Source organism: Prionailurus bengalensis, chromosome A2 (genome assembly GCF_016509475.1).
Source record: "Prionailurus bengalensis isolate Pbe53 chromosome A2, Fcat_Pben_1.1_paternal_pri, whole genome shotgun sequence".
Taxonomy (NCBI): domain Eukaryota; kingdom Metazoa; phylum Chordata; class Mammalia; order Carnivora; family Felidae; genus Prionailurus; species Prionailurus bengalensis.
The window spans coordinates 50,646,920-50,674,601 of NC_057348.1; the positions used below are offsets into that span (position 1 = coordinate 50,646,920).

Genomic DNA, 27,682 nt, shown 5'->3' on the forward strand with positions numbered 1-27,682 from the left:
TTTTCATTTTTCTTGAGTAGATTGCCTAGGATGGAACTGTTGAGTCATATGGTAATTTTATGTTTAACATTTTGAGGAACTGACAAATTGTTCTCCCAAATGGCTGAACCATTTTACATTCCTTCCAGCAATGTGTAAGTGTTCAAATTTCTCTGCAACCTCACTAGCAGTTATTATTATCTGCCTTTTTTATTTTAGCCATGTTGGTGGGTATGGAGTGATATATCTCACTGTGGTTTTGATTTGTATTTCCTTAATGACAAATGATGCTGAGCATCTTTTCATGTGCTTATTAACCACTCATGTAAGTTCTTCAGAGAAATATCTATTCAAATCCTTTACCCATTTTTAAATTGAGTCTCCGTCTAATTATTGGGCAGCACACTTTTCTTTGCCTTTGAAATTACCCTGGAATCTTAACTTTATTTGCCTATGGTTACTTTTCCAGGTCACCGAGGCCCTGGTGAATTTTATTTCCACTCAATCTCCTATCATTTTAAGAGAGGTAGGATCATATAATCATTGAATTAGACCCATAGAAGCTCAAACAAACATCTGGTGCAATGTTTGGGACACAGAAGAGCTCAGAAATATTTGCTGATTGTATGGAATGAATGAATACAGAGAATTCAACAAGAAAATCAGAGCTTTTATGAAGAAAGAAACCTTAGAAGTGACCTAACCTAGGATGACAAAAAGCATGTATGCCGATCTTCTAAATTCCCTGGCCGTGGCAGACATCATTAATTGATCACAGCTCTGTTTTTAACTGATGCGTGGAGGAGGCTTCACAATCTTCAACACAGAGCCCTGGGAAGGCACTACCAATCAATCAGAGTGGATGTGAGAGAGAACAGTCATTTGCCATCACTCTCAGATTTTTAAACTGAGGCTCAAGGGCGCCTGGGTGGCTCACTTGGTTAAGCGTCTGACTTTGGCTCAGGTCATGATCTCTCTAGTCCCCAGTTCGAGCCCTACATCTGGCTCTGTGCTGACAGCTCAGAGCCTGGAGCCTGCTTTGGGCTCCGTGTCTCTCTCTCTGTCCCTTCTCCACTTGTGCTTTGTCTCTTTCTCAAAAATAAGTAAACATTTAACTGAGGCTCGGGGAAATACTGTAAATGTGGCCTTTTCAAAACCCAGTCTGTCTGACTCCAATGCTAGCACTCCTTTCACCGTGCCCCACTAAAGCACTTTATCAGCTCCCATACATGGTAATTCTAAATCTCCCATCTTTAGCTTGTCCCATCTTGGAATGGGTTCTTCATTGGGCTCCCCAGGCACTGGTTGGCAACACAATGCTGTTTCCTCTTGTTGGGACACACTCAACCCCAACCAGCCCTCCAGCCACCAAAATGGACTCCCGAGCAAGCCCCTGCCCCGACAAATGTCCGGTGATTCCTGCCCATCTGAGAATGTGCTTGCTGGGCGTGATTCTCGTTACAGTTCAGCTCTCTTGTCAGCTGGCCCTTTCCCTGCCTGTTGATCCTGGCACAAGGCCAGGTCTGACAAGTGCTAGCGAGGCATAGCCAGCCCTGCCTCCTCCGTGACACTGACCTCCAAGAGAGCACATGATGGTGGCTCAGCACATGCACCCTCAGGGTGCATAGGGGGAAGGCTGAGGCTGTCAGCAGGAAGCATGCCCCTGCCTTCTACCCTGCCCTCAATTTTTCCTGGGCCTTCACTTACCTTCTCCTTCATCTTCTCAATTTTCTTCACAGAGCTGCGGCGCTGGGGCCGGTCCTCGTGTCGGAGTAGGTTCATGCTGAGGTCGCCAGACTTGTTGAACTGCTTCTCCTCCTGCTTCTCGGCCTCCTTTAGCTTGCTTTCTGCACTGATGCTCTCTGCGTGGTACATGTGGTAGGTTTTCATGACCTGGGGACACAGGAGAGCAGGAAATCAGCAGCATGCACGGCCCAGCATACCATCCCAGTGCTCCCGGCCCCCTTCAGGTTCTGCGTGCCAGTAAGCTGTGCTGTACCCTCTTCCCACCACACACTTGGGCTCCTGGCCGTTCTTTACTTTCGCACAAACTTGGGGAACGATGATGGTCATCAGTGGCAGCTTCATCGCCATCATCATCATCACCAACTCATTAAGTCCTGACTGAATGCCAGGAATGGACGTGTAAAGAGGAAATTTAAGGGGCGCCTGAGTGGCTCAGTCAGTTAAGTGTCCGACTTTGGGTCAGGTCATGATCTCACAGTTCGTGGGTTTCAGCCCTGCACTGGGCTCTGTGCTGACAGCTCACAGCCTGGAGCCTGCTTCAGATTCTATATCTCCCTCTCTCTCTCCACACCTCCCCTGTTTGTGCTCTGTCTCTCTCTCTCTCTCCCTCTCAGAAATAAACATTTTTTTAAAAAAGGGGGGGGGAAATTGAAAACCCCCAAGTATTTGGGGGTCTCAGAGGTGATATGACAAACTTGGCCCTCCCTCAGCTGCCCTCTCTGGCCCTGCCAGCCATGACTCTTGTCCCTCACTCCCTCCCTCCTCCCAGTGTCACTGGGAAAGCCCCTCCTCAGGGGCTCAGGGAATGCCCATGGGAACACGCAAATCGTCTCCTCAGCTGTCTCCTTATTGGCCTGCAAATGGAAATGGTTCTGTCCCCAAAAGGGGCATCACTGGGTAACCTAATTGCTATTCTACACTTTCTGAAAGAAACTCATCCTTGGCTATACAGTGTATTCCCACAAAGCAAACTGCACTTAGCTCTTCTGCTTGCATAGTAGAAGTACATATTGTTATAGCAAGGGAATTTTTGAGACAGAAGAAATCCTAGACATCATCTAATCCAATCACTAAATTTTACAAATAAGGAAACTGAGGCCCCAGAGGGCAAAGTGGCTTTTCCAAGACTGAACAGTATTATCAGCGTAGTCTCCAAACTTTGCCTCCGTGTGGCCAACAGTACAATCAAGCTACAGAATACTTCCATTACACCACAGAGATCCCTCACACCCCTTTGCAGGAGGTGCCTACCCCTCTCCCGGCCCCAGACAATCACTGATTTCCTTTCTGTCACTGTCAGGGTTTTGTGTGTTCTAGAACTTCATATACATGGAAGCAACACATATAAATTCTTTGGGTTCCATCCTCTTTTGCTCAGCAGAATTTTTTTGAGATTCTCCCAGTTCTTTTTCATTGCTGAGTAGTTATTATTACATTGTATAGGTCTATCACTATTTGTGTATTTATTCATATGTTAGTAGTTACCTGGGTTGTGCACAGTTTTGGTCTATTATGAATAAAGCTGCTAAAAATGTTCATGTATAATTCTTTGTGTGGACATATGTTTTCATTTCACTCAGGTAAATATCTAGGAGTAGAATGTAGGGTCATATAGGAAGCATATGTTCAGCAAAATTAGAATTCTTGTCTCTTTACCCAAATGTCCACTGATGGATGAATGGATAAAGATGTGGTGTGTATACACACACACACACACACACACACACACACACACACACAATGGAGTATTACTCAGCAATCAAAAAGAATGAAATCTTGCCATTTGCAACCACGTGGATGGAACTAGAGGGTATTATGCCAAGTGAAATTAGTCACAGAAAGACAAATATCATATGACTTCACTCATATGAGGAATTTAAGATACAAAACAGATGAACGTAAGGGAAGGGAAGCAAAAATAATACAAAAACAGGGAGGGGGACAAAACATAAGAGACTCTTAAAAGGGAGAACAGGGGGATACTGGAGGGTTTGTGGAAGGGGGGATGGGCTAAATGGGTAAGGGACATTAAGGCATCTACTCCTGAAACCATTGTTGCACTATATGCTAATTTGCATGTAAATAAAAAAATAAATTATTATAATTAATTAACTAACTAATTAATTTTAAAAAAGAATTCTGGCCTCTTTTAATCCACCACTCTTTCTACCATACCATACTGTGTTCGTAATTTGTTACCATTTTCTCGGCAGGTGTGAAGAGTTTCGGCAGCCTTAAAACAAGTTGGGCAGTCCCATATCAACAGGACTTCATCTCCCAGTTGCACCTTTCCTGGGTACTATCAAGTTTTGATCATATTTCCGTGCTAAGAAACACACAAACTTTCTGGAATCCATTGCTCCTGAGCTTTGCTTGTTCTCTTCTCTTGTCATTTGGATAATCATAGCAGCTAATAAAGCAGAGGCTTCTACCTGGGGAAGGGATACACTCCTACCTAATGGGGCCGTTTAAATCAGAGAACTTGGAACAAACTCTTGCTCAACATTATAACCTTATTCCTTCTCATCTGAAGTCCTGTGAAGTGAGTTTATTAGATGAAGAATTCCTCTCTCTTACCATTAAATCACAGCATCAGTCTGTTGCACAGAAAGCCCCATTTGCCATCAGCCAGGAGTTAATGTGGGAAGTATCTGTTGTAGAACATAGTAGGTATTGTAGAGCATGAGCTCTGATACAAATGTCTGGTGCAGATGTCCTGATGGTGTCTCTTACCAGCTGTGTGACCTTGGGCAAGTCACGGAACCTCTCTGACCTCTACTTCCTCATTGTAAAATGGCGATGACCACGACACCTACCTCATAGATTGTTATGAAGACTAAGTGAGCTAACGTAGGTAAAGTGCTGAGAACAACAACTGCCACATGATAAGAGCCACGTAGACATTAGCTGCTACCACCACCACCACCGTCATCATCACCCCTGATTTGGGCTGAGGGTTTGAGAACCTTGAATTTACTCATTTGAGTTCAGGAAAATGCTTACAAATTCTAAAGAACGTTAGGTATTGCACAAAATTTTATTCTCTTTTTCTTAAATGTTTATCTATTTTTGAAAGAGAGAGAGTAAGCAGGGGAGGGGCAGAGAGAGAGAATCCCAAGCAGGCTCCATGCTGTCAGCGCAGAGCCCAACACAGGGCTTGAACTCACGAACCGTGAGATCATGACCTGAGCCAAAATCAAGAGTCGGACATTCAACTGACTGAGCCACCTAGGCACCCTGCAAAATTTTATTCTATACCATGTTTCTCCCTTCTTCTTTCATCTTGAAAACCTCCCCAAATGTCAAAACAATAAATGAATAAAAAATGCAATCAACTTTTCTTTATTGGTCTTGGTGGAAAGACCTCTTCTGTGCATTCCACTTTGCTTTTTTGAATTGCCTTAAAGCCTCTAGAGATGCTATTCTCAGTGATTTCTTCCACTCCTCATGCCAGTTCCACTAAACTTATTTCCAAACTCAATGGACCAGAAAGTGTGCCAGATCGATGTGTTCTCGACATCTAGTGGCCAAAAGGAACGACTGCAGGCTTCTAGAAAACCAAAGCAATTGCCTATTTTTCCACCATCTTTATGCCACAGCTCCGGCTCCAGGAATGTCATACATATAAGACTTGGGAATGCCTGCTGAAGTCTATCTCCAAGGGCCCCGCGTTTCCATTCTCAAAGTTTTTCTCTATTCCTCTGCATTCATGGGGACCACTGGTGTCTTTACTTTTCTACCATGCTGCTAGGGTGTTCATTTCTGGACTTACTCCCTTCTGGGTTCAATGATTCTTACAAAAGCCACTTTTTCTGTTTCAGATGCTGAGGTCTGCTTGTCTCACCATTAATCTATCATCTGTGTTGAGTAGTTCAGAGGAAGAGAGAGCGTTTCTATTTGCAATTAGATCTTCCTGTCCAATCATCCATGCATCCATCCATCTATTCACTCAAGGTCAGCATCCCAGCTGGGTGTTCTCAGCCTCCCACATTTCCCTTTGCCTAGTTTTCCACTGAACCACTGAGTACTTTTCCTGCTCTACATCAAGCCAAACTTGCCAGCACAGTCTCTGAGCTGAGTTGCAAAAATCCCATGATTGGAGAACACAGCCCGACAACCCTGGGACCAAACTCTCTGGATCCAATTGGTAATTCTTTATCCTAAGAATAACAGTGAACTTGGTTGCCCAGGATGACTTATGTCACACAGCTGCCACAAAAGAGTTTACCTGGGGACCTCTCAAAAATGAGTCTAACTATATCCAGAATCCTCTAGATGATGCCTTTATTTAATTACCTGAAATATAGGTTTTAGCATGAAATGTCCTTAGCTCAACAGAACAGTCTGCTCAATACAGCCAGTCCAGGATGTGCTAATTAATATTTAAAATTATGAATTACTTCAGAGTTTGCAAACCTCTTTTTTTATTATCTCCAAGGAGCATTTCAATGAATCCTTATCCCAACCCTGGGAAGCAGTATGATAACAATAATGGTGATAGCAGCTAACATTTATTGAGCACTTACTTACATGCCTGGCCTTGTTCTAAGCACTGTACATATACAAACTCTCTTATTTCCCACAAAAACCCTAGAAGGTAGACACCATATGATCCCTGCTTTATGGATACGGAAACCACAAAATAGGGATGAAAGCGTCCTCTTCCCCGCAGGGAAATCAGGAGACCTGGTTTGAAGACTCAACCCCAACTTGCTGGGTGACCTTGACAGAGGCTTGTCCCCTCTGGGCCACCTAGTGGAGACCAGAAAGGGGGTGGGTAGGAAAGTGTTCCATAAGTTGTAACAATAAAGTGACTGGCTGACAGCCCCAGTGTTGGGGTGGGAAGGGAGCAGAGGTGGATGCAGGCATTCAGCTGAGGCCAAGGCACTGAGACCCAGTCTTCAACTTGGCACCTCTAAAGGACCCCTCAGAGGCACCCACCTAGCTTTCTGCCCAGCTTAATGGGACGTTCATGTTCCAACCCTCTAGACCCAATCGGGGAAGCCCTGTAGAACAAGTCTAGCACAGGCTGAGAAGGAGCCTGTAAGGACATGTAAGTTGAGACCATTGTTCTTGGACACAGATCAGTTTCATATATTCTCAAAAGGCTCCCCAGAAATCTTGGTGTATTAGCCCATCTTGAAAGAAACTGAGGCTCAGAAATGGCAAGTGGATTGTACAAAGTCACTCAGCAAGCCACACAGCTAGGACTTCTGAGCTGTCTCTAGTAATCACGCTGCCTTTTGCTGTATACACTTTGCTTTCTGCATCTTCCCAAATCCTCAGATCATGAAAACAAGAAAATATTATATGCATAATCCTTCAGACCCTCTCTTGAATGCAAAAGAAGCCAAAGGAAATATGGAAGTTGACAGCATCCATTAAGGGACATGTTGGGGCAGGATAAGAATCAGTTGTTAGACAACAGGTTCTCAACAATGAAGTTCATGTGCACTTCCTCTTCCCCACAGGCAGGACCATCTCTGAGTCACCCAAGAGCTGTGTATGGGTGAAATCCTGGGCCAATGCATGCCAAAGACATCTCTGAAGGATAAGCAAAGTTCCCAATTTCAGTATGACCACCCATACTGTGTGGCCTACGTTCTCTGAACAACTTACAATCACTATCTTATTTACTCATTGCACGTCTATACACTGTCTTACTGCAACTAGAATGCAAAGTCCAGAGGTCCAGGACTTTGTTCATAAACATATTCCCTATACTAAAGCAGAGACTAGTATGCAGAAAGCATCAGTATATATTTGCATGAATGAATGAATGACAGCTGGCTGGCTGAGCGTATAGGTGGAAGAATGGGTAGATAGGGAGATGGTTGAATTGATAGATGGGTGGGTGGGTAAATGGGTAGATGGATGTGTGGGTGGATGGAAGGACTAGAGGAAGGAGAGAAGGGAGAATAAAATGGAGGAGGTACAGTTCTACTGCCTTTCACCTTGTGAATACATTTGAAAGTAGGGAGACAGCTACACCTTTGGTCATTAAATATTTATTGAACAACTCATTACATACTATAGTGTGGAAGAAAGGGTCTCCACCATCAAAGAATACACACTGCAGTAGGGACATGGACAAGTTCACAAGTGATGATCACACGGTGTAACAAGTGCTGCGATGAGGGAAATGCAATGTGATAAAGGATGGCTTTCTGGAGGAAGTGACATCTAAACTGAACCTTGAAGTAATAGCTGTTACCTGGGTGAACAGGGCAAGAGTTGAGGTGGAATATTCCAGAAAAAGGGAGCAGTGTGAGTGTTAAGGCCAGAATGAGCAGGAGTCAAATAGGTTTGAGGAATAGCTTACAGGTAGAAGTATATCAGGTGTTTCAGTACTAGTCAATGGCGTCACCTCCTTATACTCCCCCAATACTCCCCCTCAGTGGACATCTGTTGTTTTTCTCTGCCTAGGATCATCCAGTCCTCATTATTCTGGAACAGCTTCCTGATTTTCTTTGAGGAAATCCCCAAAAATTCCCCTCCGGCACTCTCAGTCCCAGTGGTTCATGGGAAACTGACACCACTCTCCAATCCAGGAGTGGGCAGGAGATGCGGGGGTGGGTAGGAGACACAGGCCTGGCCAATCAGTAAACATTATGTTAACCTGGCCACAGTGATTGGAGCCCAAGACCCCAGCCAGGTCAATCAGAGACAGCCCAGGGCTTTGTTGGAAATGCTGGGAAGGGCAAATTAATTTTCCACCAGGATACACTGAGCTGATAGAAAGTGAGCTTGCAGTGGGGGACCATCTTTGTCACCCCTGGGAGAAGACTGCCTGATCATGAAGACATCACAGAGGAAAGCAAAATCAAAAGAGAGAGGGGATGGATGGATAGGTGGATGAACCAATGGAAGGAAAGAGGGAAGGAGGAGAAAGAGACAGAAAGAAAGGAAGGAGGAAAAGTGAGAGAGGGAGCAGTCTCCTGCCTTTGATCTGGTGAGCCTACTGAAGGTGTGGAGAGAACAGTTACACCCGGATCATTACATATCTATTGAGCAGTTTATCATATGCCAGGTACTGGCAGGTGCTGGCAATACTACTATGTGGAAAACAGACAAGGTGTTGTGCCTCACGGAAATACACACCCTACTCGGGAGACAAGTGTGTGAGCCTCTGAGATTCAATACAATGATTCTTCACTTCCTCAGTACGCATGGATTCCCATCCCTAGTTATTGAATGAGTATAGCCACCCCACTACCCACCTCAGTGCCCAACTCACAACCAGGCAATACTGACTGACCGAGCAGGGGGATGCTTGTCCCACACCGCAGCTTCTGCCTCGCTGTTGCCTTCAGGGCTGCCCCCTGGCCTCCCTCCAGCCTAGGGAAGTCCCCTGTCCTTAAGATCCAAACTAAATGGCATCTCTTCTCTGTGGCCTTCTTGATGCCCAGCTGGACTTCATCTCCCCACCCCTCTTCCCACCATGTCTATGTCCCCACAAGGACATTTGTCGCACGGTGTAACGATATCCCATCTTCCGGACACAGTGGAGGATCAGCACAGGTATGCTGAGTGACTGAACGAATGTCTTGGCGGGAGAGCTGGGAGAGAGGAGGAGGTTGTCTGGAGGGAAACCTCATCCCCTTGTTCTCCTTTGGACCACTCCCACCCCTAGATGAACTTGGGCCACACCCTAGCCAGCAGGCTGCAATGGTCTGGCAGAGCCTGCCTTGCCCTGAGTTGGGAGAGATGCCCTTGTCTGCCACCAACAGTGATGTGGATGAGGATAAAAGCTGGAGAGGGGACTCAGAGCTCCTCGAGTTTCGTGCCTTCATGCCACAGATGGGCGAAATCAAGGGCCAGAGCACAGCTAACTTGCACTGGTTGGCATTTCCCAAAGTGTGAGATGGGAACCACCTGTGTCAGCAAGACAGTTTTTCAGGTGTTCCAGATGTGTGGTTAACCCTTTCAATTCTCTGATTTATCAGGAGGGAAAACTCAGTTGGGTGCTCACATGTCAGCAGGAAGGAGCACTGTCGTATCTTCATCTAACTTGCAGAACCCTTCTGTTTATACCACGTTGCTTTTCATTCGCTAATGTGAACTATCATAACCTTCCAAAACAAATGCAGATAGGACTTTATATATATTTAAATAACTAAATTTATTTATTTAAGTAGCTTTGGGGAGCAGACTAGGAGCAAGCTCTGCCACTCCCCAGCTAGGTGACCTTGGGCTGGCCACCTGACCTCTCTGGGCCTCAGATCCCTCATGTCTAAAGTGGGGTGATGGCTCAGTCAGTTGGGTGTCCAACTCTTGATTTCGGCTCAGGTCATGATCTCATGATTCGTGGGTTTGGGCCCCACATTGGGCTCCATGCTGACAGTGCAGAGTCTGCTTAGGATCCTCTCTCTCTCTAAAACAAATAAAGTTAAGATAAAATGGGGTGGTAATACTATCACTACCTCAACGAGTTACGGTGAGGATGAAATGAATTAAGAGATGCAAAGCATTTAGCCCAGTACCCAGCACATGGCAAGCCATCATATAAGAGTGGAGACTATTAGGGATATGAAACAATCTCCAAGATATAACCACAAAACCAAGATGCAGAACTGTAGGTCCAGTTGTTACCACTTGTGTAAAAACAGGGGTGTGCAGGATACGTCCACATGCATATGCTCTTTGATGAACCAAACATCTCTGTGAGAGGATACTGCTGAACTAGAAACGAGTAACCCAGGTTGTAAGGAGTAAGGGGGACTCCGGCAACAGAGACACAATTCTCATCATGGAATTTTTATACTGCTTAAGCATTGCTTTTAACTGAGTGCATGTATTATCTATTTCTAAATTTAAATATTCAACAATTTTTTTCATGTTTATTTATTTTTGAGAGAGAAAGAGACAGGCAGACAGAGTGTGATCAGGGGAGGGGCAGAGAGAGAGGGAGACACAGAACTCCAAGCAGGCTCCAGGCTCTGAGCTGTCAGCACACAGCCCCATGTGGGGCTCGAACCCACGAACCACGAGATCATGACCTGAGCCGAGGTCAGATGCTTAACTGACTGAGCCACCCAGATGCCCCATTAAATATTCAAAAATCTTTTAAAAGAGAAAGTCTCTCTGGCTGGAGTATGGAGTATGAATAATAGAGAGCAAGCCTCGGGGATGGGAGAGTGGTCAGCTGGTGATTGCTATTTTTCAGGCAAAACATTCTTAGGTCTCTGGCTGGCCCTGTGACAAGGGGGGAGGAGGGGAGAGGAAACACGCGGAAGTATACAAGAAAAATATTTATGCTTCATTCTTTCATAAAATACACGATTTAGCACTAGTGTTTGCCAGGCATTACGCTATGCTCTCTGCCACTCACTCTTCTCAGAACAATCCAGCGATGAGCTAGTAACATCCCCACAGTCTAGAGAGGGGCTGAGGCTCACAGGGTTTGACAACTGACAAGGCCTTGAACCCAGGCCATGCTGACTCTAAAACCTGGACTCTTCCCAATACACAAGGATGCTTTTCCACTAATTAATTAGGACACTGAGAGTTTTAAGTGAGTCAATGTGATGAAAAATATTAAATAAAGGAGACAGGGCCCAATGACACGATGGAACCATGGTAATCACACCTGAATGACAACAGATGTGGAGATGTCGGTCTAGGAAGACTCAACGTGAGCCTGGGATGGAAATGGAGCCAGAACCCAGGCTTCTGGGCTCCTAGTCTCAGGCTGTCTCTACCTCCTGCATCCCTGAGGGTGGGCATCAGAAAGGAAATGCCCTTGCAAAAATTTGCCTGGGGGTCCCGAGTTGATTTCATATCCCTGAGCCCGGTGCAAAATCAAATCAAAGCCTGAACAACTGGAAAGTGGAGTCCATTCATTACTCCAATTAGTATCTACCTGTCACCAGCTGTGGCTAGGTACGGGCACTCCACATCACCCTGAAACAAGTCTCAGGGGCCCCTCCCGCAGCCCTGCCTGGGAGAGTCTGGAGCACAGTGACAGGGCACAAAGAAAGGGCCATATGGGGGATGTTACAGTATTTGTCACTTCAAAAGACGACAGATACATTTCATGATCTAGGGCTGTATCGAAAATCTGAACATATTTTTAGCTAAATAATGAAAACAGTGTTTTTTTATTGTTGTTTGTTTTGTTTTTGCTTCTTCAGGAACCATTGGCACATAGGCCCACACTCTCAACTTCTGCCCTTTTCTCCTCCCAGGCCAACATATGATGATCGAGAGAGGTAGTAGGTCAGACTGATGGGAGTTCAGGGAAAAAGAGGTGAGGTAAGACAGGGTGTGTGTGTGTGTGTGTGTGTGTGTGCGCGCGCTCACACATGCACTTGTGCTTGCATACATGCTGGCATGTTTTAGAAAGGAGGGCACCTCTGGGGCGCCTGGGTGGCACAGTCGGTTAAGCGTCCGACTTCAGCCAGGTCACGATCTCGCGGTCCATGAGTTCGAGCCCCGCGTCAGGCTCTGGGCTGATGGCTCAGAGCCTGGAGCCTGTTTCCGATTCTGTGTCTCCCTCTCTCTCTGCCCCTCCCCTGCTCATGATCTGTCTCTCTCTGTCCCAAAAATAAATAAACGTTGAAAAAAAAATTTAAGAAAGGAGGGCACCTCAAGGTGATGAAGACTGGGCAGAGGGAAGGCTTTTTGAGTGAGTGAGTGAATGAATGAATGAATGAATGAATGAATGAACAAACAAACAAATGAACAAAATGCCCAGGCCTGCAGTCTCCTCCACATCCTGGTCTCAGATGGAGACAAGCCTTTTCCCTAAAGTGGGTGATGGATGGCCTTAGCATTTATCTCTATCATCACTGTGCCCACTATTACTTCCTTAACATGTCACCTCCTCTAGAAAACATGAAAAGAACTAAAGCGAGGCTTACTGGACAATGTTTTCTACATCATTTGTTCCTCAGTCACTGCTGTCATGACTCTGGGGCTGGGAAAGGAGGGGAATTCTAGTAACCAGGCATGGTAACTAGAAAGTGCTCAAAAGACATCCCTAATAATGAAGCGTGAGATTTGGGGTCCACAGCGTCCTTAGCAGCTGGGCGGCTGCAGTGGGCTGTTTGCAAAGACGGCCACAACAGCCCCCTCCCTGGCTGCAGGGATGCCCCTTTGCCTTGTGACTTCGCAAGTAATTCCCTCTAAGAGGTGATGTTCACTCCTCCACACCTCAACCATGGACTTGGCTGCGTGACTTGCTTTGGCCAATAGCATATTTGCAAGTATGACACAAGCAGAGGCTTGAGAAGTGCTGGCACACTGGGTGTTTCCCACTTTGGGCTCTTTTTTAACTGGCCAGAAATCCAGAGCCGTATCAGCAGCCCTGGTTGAACTCAGCCCAAATTGCCAACCAACAAAATCATGAGTCACTGAGTTTTGACATCGTTTGTTAGGTAGCCACTGAAAACTGCTACCAAGGCCTTAAGCAAGGTACTTCTTTGTGTCTCAGTTTCTTTACCTGTAGAACATGCTAATTAAATAATACATACAAAACACCTCATACTGTGTGACACACATCCCAAGCACATACTACGTGGACACATTTGTTACTATCCTTGTTTTGACAATAAAGAAAATGAGGTCCAAGACGTTAACTGACCTGGCCAAGCTGGTAGGTGGTGCAGCAAGGGTTCAAACCCAGACCTGTCTGCAGTCTGCCTCCCCTGCCAAGAATTCCCTTTCTCCTCCCCTCTACCCCTCTGTTCTTTCATCCTACCCCTCCAGAGGCACCAAGCTCAAAACTCAGCCTTGATCACAGCAGCCCACCTAGAGCCATCTCTTTTCTGAACCTTCGATTTCTCTTGCACGTGCACACTCTCCCTCTCGTTTCTTCACTCAGTAAGTGTGCATCAATCACCTACTATGTGCACGCACTGCCACAGGCTCTGGGCACACTGTGGAGAGCACGGCACAGCCCCCACAGAGTTCATGGTCTGGGTGCCTCCCCCTCGGAGTCCACATATCCAGCAGATACCACACTCTGTTTCAGACTGCTGTATCACCAGTTCGCGTACTTTAGTCTTGTCTCCGTGCTCAGATTCGAAACTCATTGTAGGCAAAACCACTTTTGTTCATGTATTCATACATCCCTCCCACCTCTGCTTCAGCAAGCACCCTGGGAACACTGGGGATACAGAAGATACTTCAAAGATGAATTCTTCAAATGTTCACAGCCCACCGCCGTGCCTCATGCAGTACTGGGTAAACAGTAGGCAGCCCCAGGTGCTTGAATTTAAATGCTTTCGGGGCAACCACTGAAGACTCAGCGTGCCGTCAATAAATGAGCTGGAGGTTGCTGCTGGCATTCTGAGGCTCTCATCCCTCCACGAGGGGCTGCAGGAGAGAACTGGGGAGGTGCTGCCCCTTCCTCCTCCACCAGCTCTGAGGCCATCGTCAGGCTGCCATGAACACAGGAAGCAGGGACTGACCTTCCTGCCTGGCCTGAACATCTGACACCAGCAGCGTTTCTGTCCAGCTGCCCTGCCCCGTGGCCAGCGAGGGCAAGTGCGTGCAGAGCGCCTGCTGGGTTCAGGGCACTGTCTGGGCACCAGCACCGTCTTCCGAATCCCCGCCTGCTCTGTCCAGGTTACACCTGCCAGCCCTGTTGGTCACAGGCAAGACTGAGAGGTGAAGTGCCAGAGGCCATACAACTGGGTTCAAACAGAGTCTCTGGGCATTAAGTGCACCGTTACTGACCAAGATCTGGCTCTAGGGAGATTGCACGCCAACTGGCGACACAGAGATAACATGACAGATTTTTTTTCAACTGCCATAAGATTTCAAAGCCCAGAGGTAATAGCTTTCTAAAGGTGGAGTTTGGTCTGGGTTTGAAAAATGAGTAGGACACACACAAGCAGAGAAGGAAAGAAGGCAGTTGTAAGCAGGGGGAGCTACAGGGTAAAGGGGTCAAGCGGGGCAGTATTTGGGGTGTGCAGAGGGTGTCAAGGAGAGGAGCCCGGCTGGAGCCCAGAGGAAAGGTTAGAAATCTGGGTGGGAGCGGCTCTGTGTGTGTGTGTGACAGGGGCGGGGTGGTCCCTGGGACCAGGACCCAGGTGTTGAAATACCATAGAGGAGAGTGATTCATTCAAAGAGGTTCCTGAGAAACATAAGAAGGACCTAGAATGGGGAACGCTGGTCTAGAAAGTCCTCTACAGAATTCTGAATCGGGAAAGTCCCCATGTAACTGAGTGGGAGACTGAAGCCCAGAGACGTGAATGCTTTGCCCAAAGTCCCATAGCTGGCTGGAGTCTGAGGCAGGACTTCCAACTTGAGGTCCAGGCTCTTGGGCAAAAGCTCTCGGCCCCTGAGGAGTCCACTACCTGCTGGCCACATGGGATGTGAAGATAGAAAGATAATAACATCTAAGAGAGGGGTCTTCTCACAGCCTGCTATTCTTTCCCTTCCTTCCATATGATTTCAGCAGCAGAATCCTCACTTTTAATGAGAAACTTTATAAGGAACCCTGATATACTTAAAATACAACAGTTTTCATCTGTCCTGATTGTCTCTGGCAGTGAAGAGTCTCGAGCTCCATCTGCTGGGGCTACCTTGCCCTGTTCCCCCCAGGTTGTCTCTGGGGCTCACCACATTCTTCCATAAAGAAGCCCAGGGGCCCTTGAGGCACAATCAGTCAACTCGTGCATCATAACCTGGTGTGCCTGTGTTCCCCATTCACCTACTTGGATTCTAATATCCATTTCAAGTCCAGTCATATCTCACCTCCACATCAGTAGTAAGGTCAGTTCTAGGCCAAGTTGTACTGTTCCGAAATCATTCCTTGGAGATGACAAGGAATGATCACCCCCTTCAACTCATGTGACCCTCCGAACAGTGCTCCATGTTGCAGACGAGAATACAGAAACCCAGATGAGCTACATACCTACCATCAATAGGCAGCAGGCGTCAACTTCAGCCTGTTGCACCTGACTCCAAACCCACATCCCTGCCTCAGGAGGTTTTATGTCCATGCTGTCCCCACCTTGACCTTGTGTATTCTGCTTTTACAGGTAACACACAGCAGGTAGGTCATGCAAGTCTCTTGTGAACTTATACAAACTAAACATGCCCAGGGCCCCACCCCAGGTATACAGAATCAGAAGCCAGGGTTGCAAACCATTACAGCCCACCATGATGACTCCCAGTCATTCGGGCACAGACAGAGCAAAAATGCCCACAGTCATTCCAGGTCTCTGGTTTAGACTCCCTTTGGCTCCTGGTGCTGAAGAAAGAGGACCCGATTCCAAACAGCAGCAGAGCCTCAGCAGGACTTACTGTGTAGAGCTCATTGGTGACCTTCAGGAGCTCCTCATGCATCTGCAGACCAATCTCCTTGCTCTGGAATATGAAAGAACAAATGTCAGAGGGGAGAAAGTCACTGGTTGCATTGACCAATTTCCTTTTCAACACAGAAAGGGCAGGAATACTTGGGATGGGGTGGGAATGGGTACAGAAACCAACATAAACTTCATTGATCTAGACTTGAATTCCTCAACTTGTGTCCATGACACAAATCCACAGAGAGGGGCCCCTTGCCAAAGGAATATTCCCTGGCCAAATAAGTTGAGGAACCTTCTACCTCCCTGCATTGGTGATTTACAGAGACGTCATCATGTTAAAGATTCTGAGAAGCCCACAGCCAATCAATCTGTTCATCTTTCTTTAATTCGGTGGGTCCTAAGCTGATGTGACCAGAGTCTGTGTCCCTGGCTCAATACTCATTAGCATCTCATGAGAGTGGGGTTCCACAGAACACAGTTTGAGAAATAATGATCTAGCATCTCAATTCATCATGAACAGTACAGGTTAACAGACCGGATGGAGCACAAGGCAAAAGATCAAGGTTGTTGCCTCCACTGCATCACTGATGGGCCATGTGGCCCTGGAGTCTTACTTACACATCTATAAATAAACTAGAGCATCACAAAGCTTGGTCTGGGGGTCACTGCTGAGTGCTATACTAAAAACGGGGGCAGAGGCTTTTGTAGGCAAATACACTTGGGAAAGCTAGTTGAACAAAGAGAGATAGGTTCTCTTATGCAGGACTTTTCAGAGGCTTTCACATCCTTATATGCACGGCTTTCTACAGAGAGCTGTAGTATACAGTTTAGACGACCTCAATCTTTTTTCCATGAGGTGACATACACATTTAGTATATTGAGAAATGCAGTTCAGAATACAATTCACAAATCATCTCCAGGTCTCACCCAGCCTGAAGAGTTTAGGAGTCTCTGTTACTTAAAGGTATTATTATCATCATCATCATCATCATCATCATTATTATTATTATTTTGGTTAATACTTTCCCTGTTTGCCTGGACTATCATGTGAAGTTTCCATGTTGAAAATGGGAGCCCTGGGGCGCCTGGGTGGCGCAGTCAGTTAAGCGTCCGACTTCAGCCAGGTCACGATCTCGCAGTCCGGGAGTTCGAGCCCCGCGTCAGGCTCTGGGCTGATGGCTCAGAGCCTGGAGCCTGTTTCTGATTCTGTGTCTCCCTCTCTCTCTGCCCCTCCCCCATTCATGCTCTGTCTCTTTCTGTCCCAAAAATAAATAAACGTTGAAAAAAAAATTAAAAAAAAAAAAAAAGAAAATGGGAGCCCTGAAAAATCAAAAACACAAGGAACAACAAGTGTTGGTAAGGGCGTGGATAAAAAGGAACCCTCATGCACTATTGGTGGGAATGCAAACTGGTGCAGCCACTGTAGAAAGCAGGACGGATGTTCCTCAAAAAATTAAAAATAGAAATACCATAATATTCAGTAATTTCACTATTGGGTATTTACCTAAATAAAATGAACACTAATTCTAAAAGATATATGCACCCTTATGTTTATTGCAGCATTATTTACAATAGTCAAGATATAGAAGCAGCCCAAGTACCCACCAATGAATGGATAAAGATACAGTGTATATATATGTAATGGAATATTATTCAGAATGAAACCTTGCCATTTGCAACAACATGGAGGAACCTAGAGGGTACAATGCTAAATTAAATAAGCCAGTAATATGGCTTATGAAACCATACGGTTTCACTCATGTGTGGAATTTAAGAAACAAAACAAAAAAAGACAACCCCCAAAATGGACTTTTAAATACAGGGAACAAATTGGTGGCTGCCAGAGGGGTGAGGGGTGGGAGGATGGGTGAAATAGGTGAAGGGGGGTGCAGTGCACCAGGGTGGCTCAGTCCGTGAAGCGTCTGACCTCAGCTCAGGTCATGACCTCGTGGTTCGTGGGTTCAAGCCCCACATCAGGCTCTGTGCTGACAGCTCAGAGCCTGAAGCCTGCTTCAGATTCTGTGTCTCCATTGCTCTCTCTGCCCCTTACCTTCTCATGCTCTGTCTCACTGTCTCTCTCTCAAAAATAAATTAAAAAAAAATTTTTTTTTAATTTGAAGAAATAGGTGAAGGGGATTAAGAGTACACTTACAGTGATGTGCACTAATGTGTAGAATTGTTGAATCATTATTTTGTACACCTGACACTAATATAACACTGTATGTTAATTATACTTGAACTTAAAAAAAAAAAAAGAAAGAAAACAGGAGCCCTGATCTCTGCTGCCTGACAGCTGAGTCATCCTGCTCCCCCCCTTCAGCTCCCTCAGCTCAAGCATGACCAGCAAAAGATGGGCAGAGACCAGCCTTCCTCCCTTCCCCACTTAGGTCAGGAGCCCTCACACTCAGCAGTGACAGAGGAAGAGTCAGGACCAGACATGATGACTTTCTAGGCTCCTTCTCCTCACCCCATAGTCCTTCTCTCAGCTTCTGGTACTGCAATTGCCAGAAAGCGCCCATCTGAAGGTAGCCCTTGCCTGCACAAGATCTCTTAAAAGAGAGCAAAAGCTTTACGCAGTCCAGAGATCTGCTTCGACCTCCCTGCAGCTCTGGTGGCTAAAGATAAGGGACCCAGTCCAAAACCATAGCGGAGGCTGAGCAGAACCTCCTGTGCAGAGCTCGCAGGGGAACCTTCAGTTGCATCCCGTGCATTTGCAGTGGTGCTCAATGAACCTAACCAGCTATGCTCATCTCCTATTCCTGATTCTCACAAGGAAGCACTCAGCCTGTGCCTCAGTTTCCCCTGTGGCCCCTCCCTCTGACTTTTGCCCCACTGCTGACTCTGGACTCTCTGACACTCTCCAGTGGCCTCCTCTCAGTCCTCAGTGTCACTAACCTCTCTGACACCCAAGACCCAGTTTCTTATGTATTTATTTTTATGATCTAACTTTTATGATAGGTAATAAATGCACATGGTTAAAGAAACTCTAACAGCCAGTAAAGTAAAAAGTTAAAAGGAAGTCTCCCAGGCTCCCAGAACCTCACCAGAGACACCTGCTATTAGAAGTTTCTTTTGGGGCACCTGGGTGGCTCAGCCAGTTAAGCATCCGACTTCAGCTCAGGTCATGATTTTGCAGTTCTTAGGTTTGAGCCCTGCATCTAGCTCCATGCTGACAACTCAGAGCCTGGAGCCTGCTGTGGATTCTATGTCTCCCTCTCTCTATGCCCCTTCCTCCCCCCAAATATAAATAAACATTAAAAAATTTTTAAACAAGGAGTTTCTTTTGAGGGGCATGTGGGTGTTGGTTAAACATCCAACTCTTGATTTCGGCTCAGATCATGATCCAGGGTGGTGGGATCAAGCCCTGTGTCAGGCTCTACACTGAGTGTGAAACCTGCTAAAGATTCTCCTTCTCCTTCTCCCTCTCTCTCTCTCTCTCTGCCCCTCTCCCCTGCTTGCACTCTATCTCTCCAAAATAATAATAATTTTAAAAAAGAAGTTTCTTTTGATACCTTCCAGAAACAGCTACAGATATACAAACATACATTTGGATAGTGTATATTCTTTTTTTTTTTTAACACAAATAGATGTATTCTATACACATCTTTTCATCTTGCTTTTTTCCACCCAACAATATGTTTGAGATTTCTCCTTTGCAGCCATGCAGCTCCTGCATCCTCCTTTTTAAACAGCTTCTTGGGGTTCCATATACCAGATATGTCATAATTCATTAACCAACTCCATAGCAATGGATATTTAGGTTGTCTCCAGTCACTCTTAATATTTCAGACAATGATGTGGTGAACATCCTTGTACCCTGTCACTGCACACATGGGCAGAGACCCCTGTCAGATAAATTCCTAAGTCCTGCTTCTGAAACCCCCACCAGCCTTGCTTTCTCAAGCCCTGCCCCTGCCAGCTCCACACACACTCCTGCCTCCAGCTTCTGCTTCTCAGTGACCCGCAGCCATGTTACCATTTCTGTAGCAGTCCTCTCTCCCTGGCTCTGTCCTCAAATAGCTTGAGCCCAAGTTCAAAGACCTATAGCTTCAGCTGTTGCAGAACAATATGGTTTTAATGTCTCCTCATCATATCAAACTAAAATTATCCAAAATCAAATATGAAATTTCCACCATCTCCTTGAGTTTGGTCAATGGGATAATATCTTCCCAAGCATGGCAATGGGAAACCTTGGAGTTATTCTTTTTTAATGTTTATTTATTTACTTTGAGACAGAGAGAAAGAGAATTCATGCACGTGCACAAGCAGGGGAGGGGCAGAGAAAGAGAGAATCCCAAGCAGGCTCTGCACTATCAGAGCAGAGCCTGACACAGGGTTCGAACTCATGAACCATGACATCATGACCTGAGCCGAAATCAAGAGTCAGATGCTTAACCAGGTGAGCCACCCAGGTGCCCCTGGAGTTAATTTTGAAAAAATTTGTTTATTTCTTCCCCTCCAATCCAATCTGTCACTGTGTCCTACCTTCAAGCTGCTCAATTTTATTCTCTGTAGCAGATAAGGCTGACTCCCTCCCCAACATCCATCCCCAACACCCTTTCTGCTTCCTAAAAGAGCCATGAATTTGGCTTTTTATTGATTCTTCCAGCTGAGTTCTTCCACGGAAGCTGACTCTGGATTCTGGTATGCACTATTAGCCCAGGGCTAAACATGTGACTTAACTGGATAGAACGGAAGGACAAAGATGGTTCAGGAAAGGTTTTAGCTCTTCTACTGAGGGCTCCAGCTGCTACCAGTAGGCATTTTAGGACCAGAAGAGGAAGAAACCTTGGGTAGCAGAACAAAAGAAACCTGGCTCCTTCATGACCTCCTGAGAAACTGGTTCAACTGAACCCAGAGCCTGCCTCCAAGTGAACTTCCACTTCTGGGACTTTGCTGGTTAAGCCACTTTAAACTATGGTTTTCTTTTGCTTGCAGTCAAAGGCAACCTAAGTAACTAGGACCACAAGTCCCAGAACAAGCACATCATCACTGCAGGACCCAGATTTCTAAAACTGTGCCTTAATTAAGCCCCTAACTCTTGTCCCCAGTTCTGCATGCCTATGCCAGTATAATTTTGTATTTTTATTCCCTCCAGAGCCTCCTCAATCAAAATCAAGACCCAGGTCTTTAGCTTAACTTATGAGGCTCTATATGATTAGCACAGGTCTGGTTCCACAGTAGAGAGGGCTGAATTTTGGAGCCAGGGACCAGGATTGGAAATGAGGCTTTAAGCCAGTTAACCTCTGGGCATCTCAGCTTCCCCATGTGTAAAATAAGCACCTGTTTGTGTCCTTCTTGACACTTATTAAGGGAAGTGCAATGATCTTGCTTGCTTGTTTATGTGTCAATTTATTTACCATTTGTTTCCCCCACTTGAATGTAAGCCCCATGAGCACAAAGAGATTTTCCCTCTGATGTTTGATGCTCAGATATCCTAGCTGCTGGGAGGGCTAGCAGCAGACAGCCCCCAGCCAGGAGCACTCTTCAGGGATGGCCTCAGTAGACAATGTGACCTTCCAAGGCCTGAAGGCCTGTGTCTGTCCAAAGATAAATGCATGGTGGGCATAGACGTCTGCCTCTCCCCCAATTGGGACAGCTCTGAAGGGCTGCTCCATCTCTAGAACTTTCCATAGAGCTCTCCAAGCCTTCTAGCAAGGCTGCCTTCAGCATGACTGCCCCCTCCCTTTCCTTCCCAATGTGTGGACCCCAAGATTGCTCCCTTGTCATTTTGCTAGATGCTAAATTCAGCTGTCTCAAAGTCTGCCTTCTGGGTTTCCCAATCTGCAATATCTTACTTTCCCACTCCTGTCTCCCTGCAATGCCACAGAGCCTGTCACATGGTGGGTGCTCATTACATATTTTGTTGAATGAATCTACGAATGAATGAAGTAAAAGTTCCTCTAGCCTTAGGGTTTTTACCTGTAAATGTAGGGCGATGTCATGAGTGTCCCAGAGTCCCTGTGAGGATACAAAGAGATGACACTTTAGGTAGCCACTTTGGGTGGCACCCTGCCAGGCATAGATGAAGAGCTTGGGAAACAGTAGCACAGGCTGAGTCGACACCCAATGGATGCCAGAGGCAAGGCTAGCAAGTCGCCCAGAAAGGGAATGTAAAGTTGAATTTTTAATTAACTTTTCCCTTAAGAATCTCCCAGTTTGGTAGCGTCAAGGGTTAAGACAAATAATTCTAAGGCAGGAGGCAGAAAGGGCCATAAAGAGTGAAAGATGAAGTGATGCAGGATGAAGTGATGAAGAGGATGGGGGCGGGGGGTGGGGAGTACCACCAGAGCCACCTCACTTTGCATGAATGGCCAGAGATGGCATTCTAGGTCACAGCCTGAGTGAGGGCAAGAGACTGAGGACAAGGGAAAAGTGTGATTTGCAAAGAGAGGAGCATGGCAACAGAATTGCAGATAATAAGCTTGAAATGGAGGCTGGGCCAGGTCGCTTAGAGTGGAACTGGGAGCCACAGGTTTCTGAGTGAGACAGAGTGGCGACCAGAACTGTGCTTCAGGAGGATGAAGACACTGGCACGTGGAGGGTGGGTTGCATGGGGAGGGCTGGAGGGCTGCTTCTTGTGTTTTCTCAGTGGGACGGTAAGCCTCCAGATGGAACCTGCCCGAGTCTCTGCTTGTCTCCCCCTGGGCACCAAGCACTGTGCTGGCCCCAGAGCGAGCACTTGGCCAAGAGTTACTGAGCTGTGCAGAACTCAAAGACATTTTATTTTGCTAGGTTGGGAAGGGAAATATTCTCAACTACAGTTCCAGAAATGACTGAATGAGGAACCCAAACCAAACATTCCACCAGGAACAGGAGGCCAAAACCCTGATAATGTCTAACAGACCATCACACCCAGCCCTTGGGGACTCAAGTGGCAACGGATTCGCACTCATCCGCATTTCTAGCATGACTTTCATGCCTGCAGAGGTTGGGGGGTGGCAGGCTGCATCATGCACAGGGACTGTACACAGTGTAGAGAACAATTATACCTGGTCAACAAGGGGCCAGCCACGGCAGCCATTGGCTCCTTGGGGTTGAAAGGGCAGAGCCCTGTTTCTCTGACCCAAATAAGTCTAAAAAATCAGGTGGCAGGTGTCTCCAGCCCTGCCTTTTTCCTCTGCCCACTGCTAATGCCAGCTAAACTCCCCTTCTGGCCACATAACTCTTTAAGGTGGGGGCGCCTTCTGGGGCACTGTAAGGTGGTTAACAGCATCCGTGGCCTCTAACCACCAGATGCCTATAGCGTTCCCCGCCCACACCCCAAGCTGTGACAAGAAAAATCATCTCAGACATGGCTAAATGTTCCCTGGGACACAAAACCACCCCGGGTGAGAGCCACTGCCCCAGATCAAGGGCTCCAAGTGGCCACTCATCTCCGGCCTGCAGACATGCTTTAGTTGGCCTTTTGGCATTTTCAAATATCTGACTTATTTCTCAGCATTTAAAAAATCAGGAAATTCCCCCTTAAAAGTCTTGACTTTCAGCTTCTCTTGCAAAACTAGAGATCCAGCAATACTGAGTCCCTGCTTCAAGGATGGCTGCCCCTCTACATGAGGTTTATGCTCTCCAGTTGGCCACAGTGTCCAGCACCTCCCTTTCCCTGCCCACGTCACCCACCTGGCCCATGGAGGCATCTGGGTTTAAGACCCGTCAGCCAGTGGGGGTCTCTCAAGGGGCAGCCATTGGAACCCCTGGCATTCATCAAGGTCGGCAATCCCAGACCTGCTAAATTGGACCCTAGGAAAAAAAACCTTTTTAACAAATGCCCTGTTCATATCCTAACACTTGAAGGCCACTGAAGAGTCTGGCTCCCAAGACCCAACCTCCTGGCTCCCCCGTGGACCCTAACATCATTGAGTGCTGTGGATTCTCAGAGCCCCCCATACCCACACTCCTGCCTGAACTACCTCCTCTTATATGTCTATGGCCAACTCCTCACCTAGTTTCAGCTCAATCTACACGAGCACTTACAAAACACTTACTAGATACCACCCTCACCTAGGCGCCAAAGACACAGAGCTCAGTGAGACATGGTTCCCGCTTTCTCAACTGCAGCTAGTGTTTATGAAGTATTTTTCATTTGCTGAATACTGTCCAAAGCCACTTCCATACACTATCTAATAAAACCTTTAAGGTAGGTACTATTGTGCCCACTTGACAGATGAGGGCTGGAGGCTCAGAAGGGTTGAGCGACTTGCTCTAGGCTGCATAGCTAGGAAATGGCAGAGCCAGGGTTCTGCTTTTGGTTGGTCTGACTCCAAAGACGGCACTTGTCATGTCTTTCTGTGGTCTGTTTCCAGAGGGCCTAGCATGAGATGCAGGCACACAGATGAAAGAAGCCATTGCAATGCTGTAACAGCAATGAGTCCAGGCCACAGAGGAGGTACGAAGGAGGGTGTGCCCTCTGGCAGGATACCACGTGCCTGTCCAATATACTTTCTCACCACCTGTGCAGGAATCTGCATCCCTGGCCCTTGCCCCCACTTGTGGGCAGGCCTACTTCTCCCTTAGCCTGGTCCTTCTTGGCCCATCTGCCCTGTTAGAAACAAATCAGCCATTAGTATCCAAAATCTATAAAGAATTCACCAAACTCCACACCCAAAAAACAAATAATCCAGTGAAGAAATGGGCAGAAGACATGAATAGACACTTCTCTAAAGAAGACATCCAGATGGTCAACAGGCACATGAGAAGATGCTCAACATCACTCCTCATCAGGAAAATACAGATCAAAACCATACTGAGATATCACCTCACGGTCAGAGTGGCTAAAATGAACAAATAAGGAGACTGTAGATGCTGGAGAGGATGTGGAGAAACGGGAACCCTCTTGCACCATTAGTGGGAATGCAAACTGGTGCAGCCACTCTGGAAAACAGTGTGGAGGCTCCTCAAAAAATTAAAAATAGAACTACCCTATGACCCAGCAATAGCACTGCTAGGAATTTACCCAAGGGATACAGGAGTACTGATGCATAGGGGCACTTGTACCCCAATGTTTATAGGAGCACTTTCAACAATAGCCAAATTCTGGAAAGAGCCTAAATGCCCATCAACTGATGAATGGATAAAGAAGATGTGGTTTATATATACAATGGAATACTACTTGGCAATGAGAAAGAATGAAACCTGGCCATTTGTAGCAACGTGGATGGAACTGGAGAGTGTTATGCTAAGTGAAATAAGTCAGGCAGAGAAAGACAGATATCATATGTTTTCACTCATATGTGGATCCTGAGAAACTTAACAGAAAACCATGGGGGAGTGGAAGGGAGAAAAAAAAGTTACAGAGAGGGAAGGAGGCAAACCATAAGACTCTTCAATACTGAGAACAAACTGAGGGCTGATGGGGGGTGGGGGGAGAGGGGAAAGTGGGTGATGGGCATTGAAGAGGGTACCTGTTGGGATGAGCACTGGGTGTTGTATGGAAACCAATTTGACAATAAATTATATATATACACACACACACACACACACACATATACATATATATTTTATATATATATATATATATACAAAATATATACAATATATATACAAAAGAAACAAATCATCCATGATGACCACCTCTCACTTCTCCCTTCCTTCTTCTTCTTCTAACAGGAGATGAGACATGGTGGGACTGACCCCTGCTTGCAAAGTCATACAAGATGGTCCATCAGTCATGGGACCCAGTTTGACCAGAGTGCTTGTCTCTAGTGATTGGGTTAGAAAGAGAAACATATTCCAGGCGGAGCCAATGAGAATCTTCCCTGGGAGCTTTCTAACAACCATACTCTCAGATCCTCTCTCCTCTGGGGTTGCTAAGCTAGGATATCAGGAATCTTGGGCTGCCTGCAGTCATCTTGTCCATCACAAGGAGAGTCCAGGCCTTGACAACAGCATCTGCATCCTGGATCTAGTGAAGCCTAAACAAGACTTCTATCCAGACCTTCTCAGTTATTGGATCCAATAAATTGTCATTTTCGCTGATGTGAAAGAATACTGATGTCATCTGTGCTTATGTTGGTCTGAATGTACCAGAATGACCACAGAGCAAGACAGTCTTCTGAAACCCTCCACCAGGCACAAGCTTTCAAACAGTCCCTACAAAAGGAACAATTTTCAACCAATCAAAGCATAAGCTCCTTAAAGGCTGGGACTTCCTGTAGTTCTGATCACAAAGACTTGCATATAGAAGGAGCTCTATAATTGCCTGTCTATGAGCTAACTAATACACAGAAGCAATAGGAAACCAGAAAGCAGTAAAAAGTGGCCATCTTTGAATCTTTCCCCCCGCCGAAAACAACCCATGCATTCATGTCAACATGGGACCAACTGGCAAAAATTTTTTTGACACAACAGTTCCTGAGTGAAATCAATTTTCTTTGCTCTGAAAATCTTGCCATGGGTGATTGATTTAGTTTTCTTTTAAAGTTTTTTTTTTTTTTTGAGAGAGAGAGAGAGAGAGAGAGAGAGAGCGCGCGCAAACGAGGGAGGGGCAGAGAGAAAGGGAGACAGAATCCCAAGCATGTTCCATGCTGTCAGCACAGAACCTAATGTGGGACTCGAAATCACAAACCGTGAGATCATACCCTGAGCCGAAATCAAGAGTTGGCACTTAACCATCTGAGCCACCCAGGTGCCCCTGATTTAGTTTTCAGTGCAGGGCTAATTGAACTTTTAGGGGGAAGCCCTCAAAAATTATTACCATAGGTCCCGGGCCTTCATGAGCTGTATTTGAAAGGTTCTATTTTTAAAGGGCAAACTAACAGGTGGGTCATTTCCAGTGCTAATGTCACCCTTCGTGCCTAGAAAAATAAGATCATCCTAAAATGTTGGGTTTTTTTTTTTAATATTTTTTTAACGTTTATTTATTTTTGAGACAGAGAGAGACAGAGCATGAACGGGGGAGGGGCAGAAAGAGAGGGAGACACAGAATCGGAAGCAGGCTCCAGGCTCTGGGCCATCAGCCCAGAGCCCGATGCGGGGCTCGAACCCACGGACCGCGAGATCGTGACCTGAGCCGAAGTCGGACGCTTAACCGACTGAGCCACCCAGGCGCCCCTAAAATGTTGGGTTTTAATGACAAATCTCCCTCCACTTCTCTGAAGGAGACCATTAGAAACAATCCTCGAGAAAACATTAAAGCAGAGAGGGAGGTGGAGGCCACCTCAACTCTCAGCTATCCTCTAAGGCCTCTCTTGTAGCACCTTGTCAGGTGCTACAGCAGCAAAGGCTCATCTCCCTCTACTCGACTAGATGTTCTCATGTTGGGTTACCTTTGGGGACAGTTCATGGCTTTCCTAGTTCTGGGGTTCCAAGCAAACAATAGGAAACAAATTAAATAAAACAAAAGTTTTGGCTCTTTTAGCTGTAAATCCCACATTGTTTCCACGCTCCTGCTTGTTTTCTAAGCAATAACAAAACTTGAGACCCACAGATGTTCCCTATTTAAATACATGATATATGTACCACTGGCCATCTCCCAGAGCAATTGTGCATTTATTTCCCAAGCAAAGGCTTAAAAGGCGTGTCTCAGAGGAATGGGGGTTCTCCAGTTTGTCCTGGAAGGTCAGCTTAGCCCTGGAAACAGCAGTTTAGACAGCTAGTTGGCTGTTTCTCTTAGCTGTGTCCTCACTTGCCAGTAGGTGGGCTGTGGGCATTCTGCCATGTCACAGCCCCTTGTCCCCAAACAACAGCCATAGCCTAGT

General features: G+C 46.3%; 1 protein-coding gene across 5 annotated transcripts in view; it reads right to left on the reverse strand.

The window, feature by feature from the left end:
- The window catches only part of SRGAP3 (SLIT-ROBO Rho GTPase activating protein 3), a 262,356-nt gene that overhangs the window by 75,348 nt on the left and 159,326 nt on the right, over nucleotides 1–27,682 (reverse strand). For 4 of the 5 annotated variants that reach the window (XM_043588002.1, XM_043588001.1, XM_043588000.1 and 1 more), the window contains exons 4-5: nucleotides 15,982–16,044; nucleotides 1,687–1,872 (exon numbers count right to left, since the gene is read on the reverse strand). In XM_043588002.1, coding sequence (XP_043443937.1) covers nucleotides 1,687–1,872; nucleotides 15,982–16,044 — 249 coding nt within the window. Of the gene's footprint in view, nucleotides 1–1,686; nucleotides 1,873–15,981; nucleotides 16,045–20,542; nucleotides 20,548–23,785; nucleotides 23,791–27,682 lie in introns of those variants that run through there. The other variant, XM_043588003.1, reaches the window with a different exon arrangement.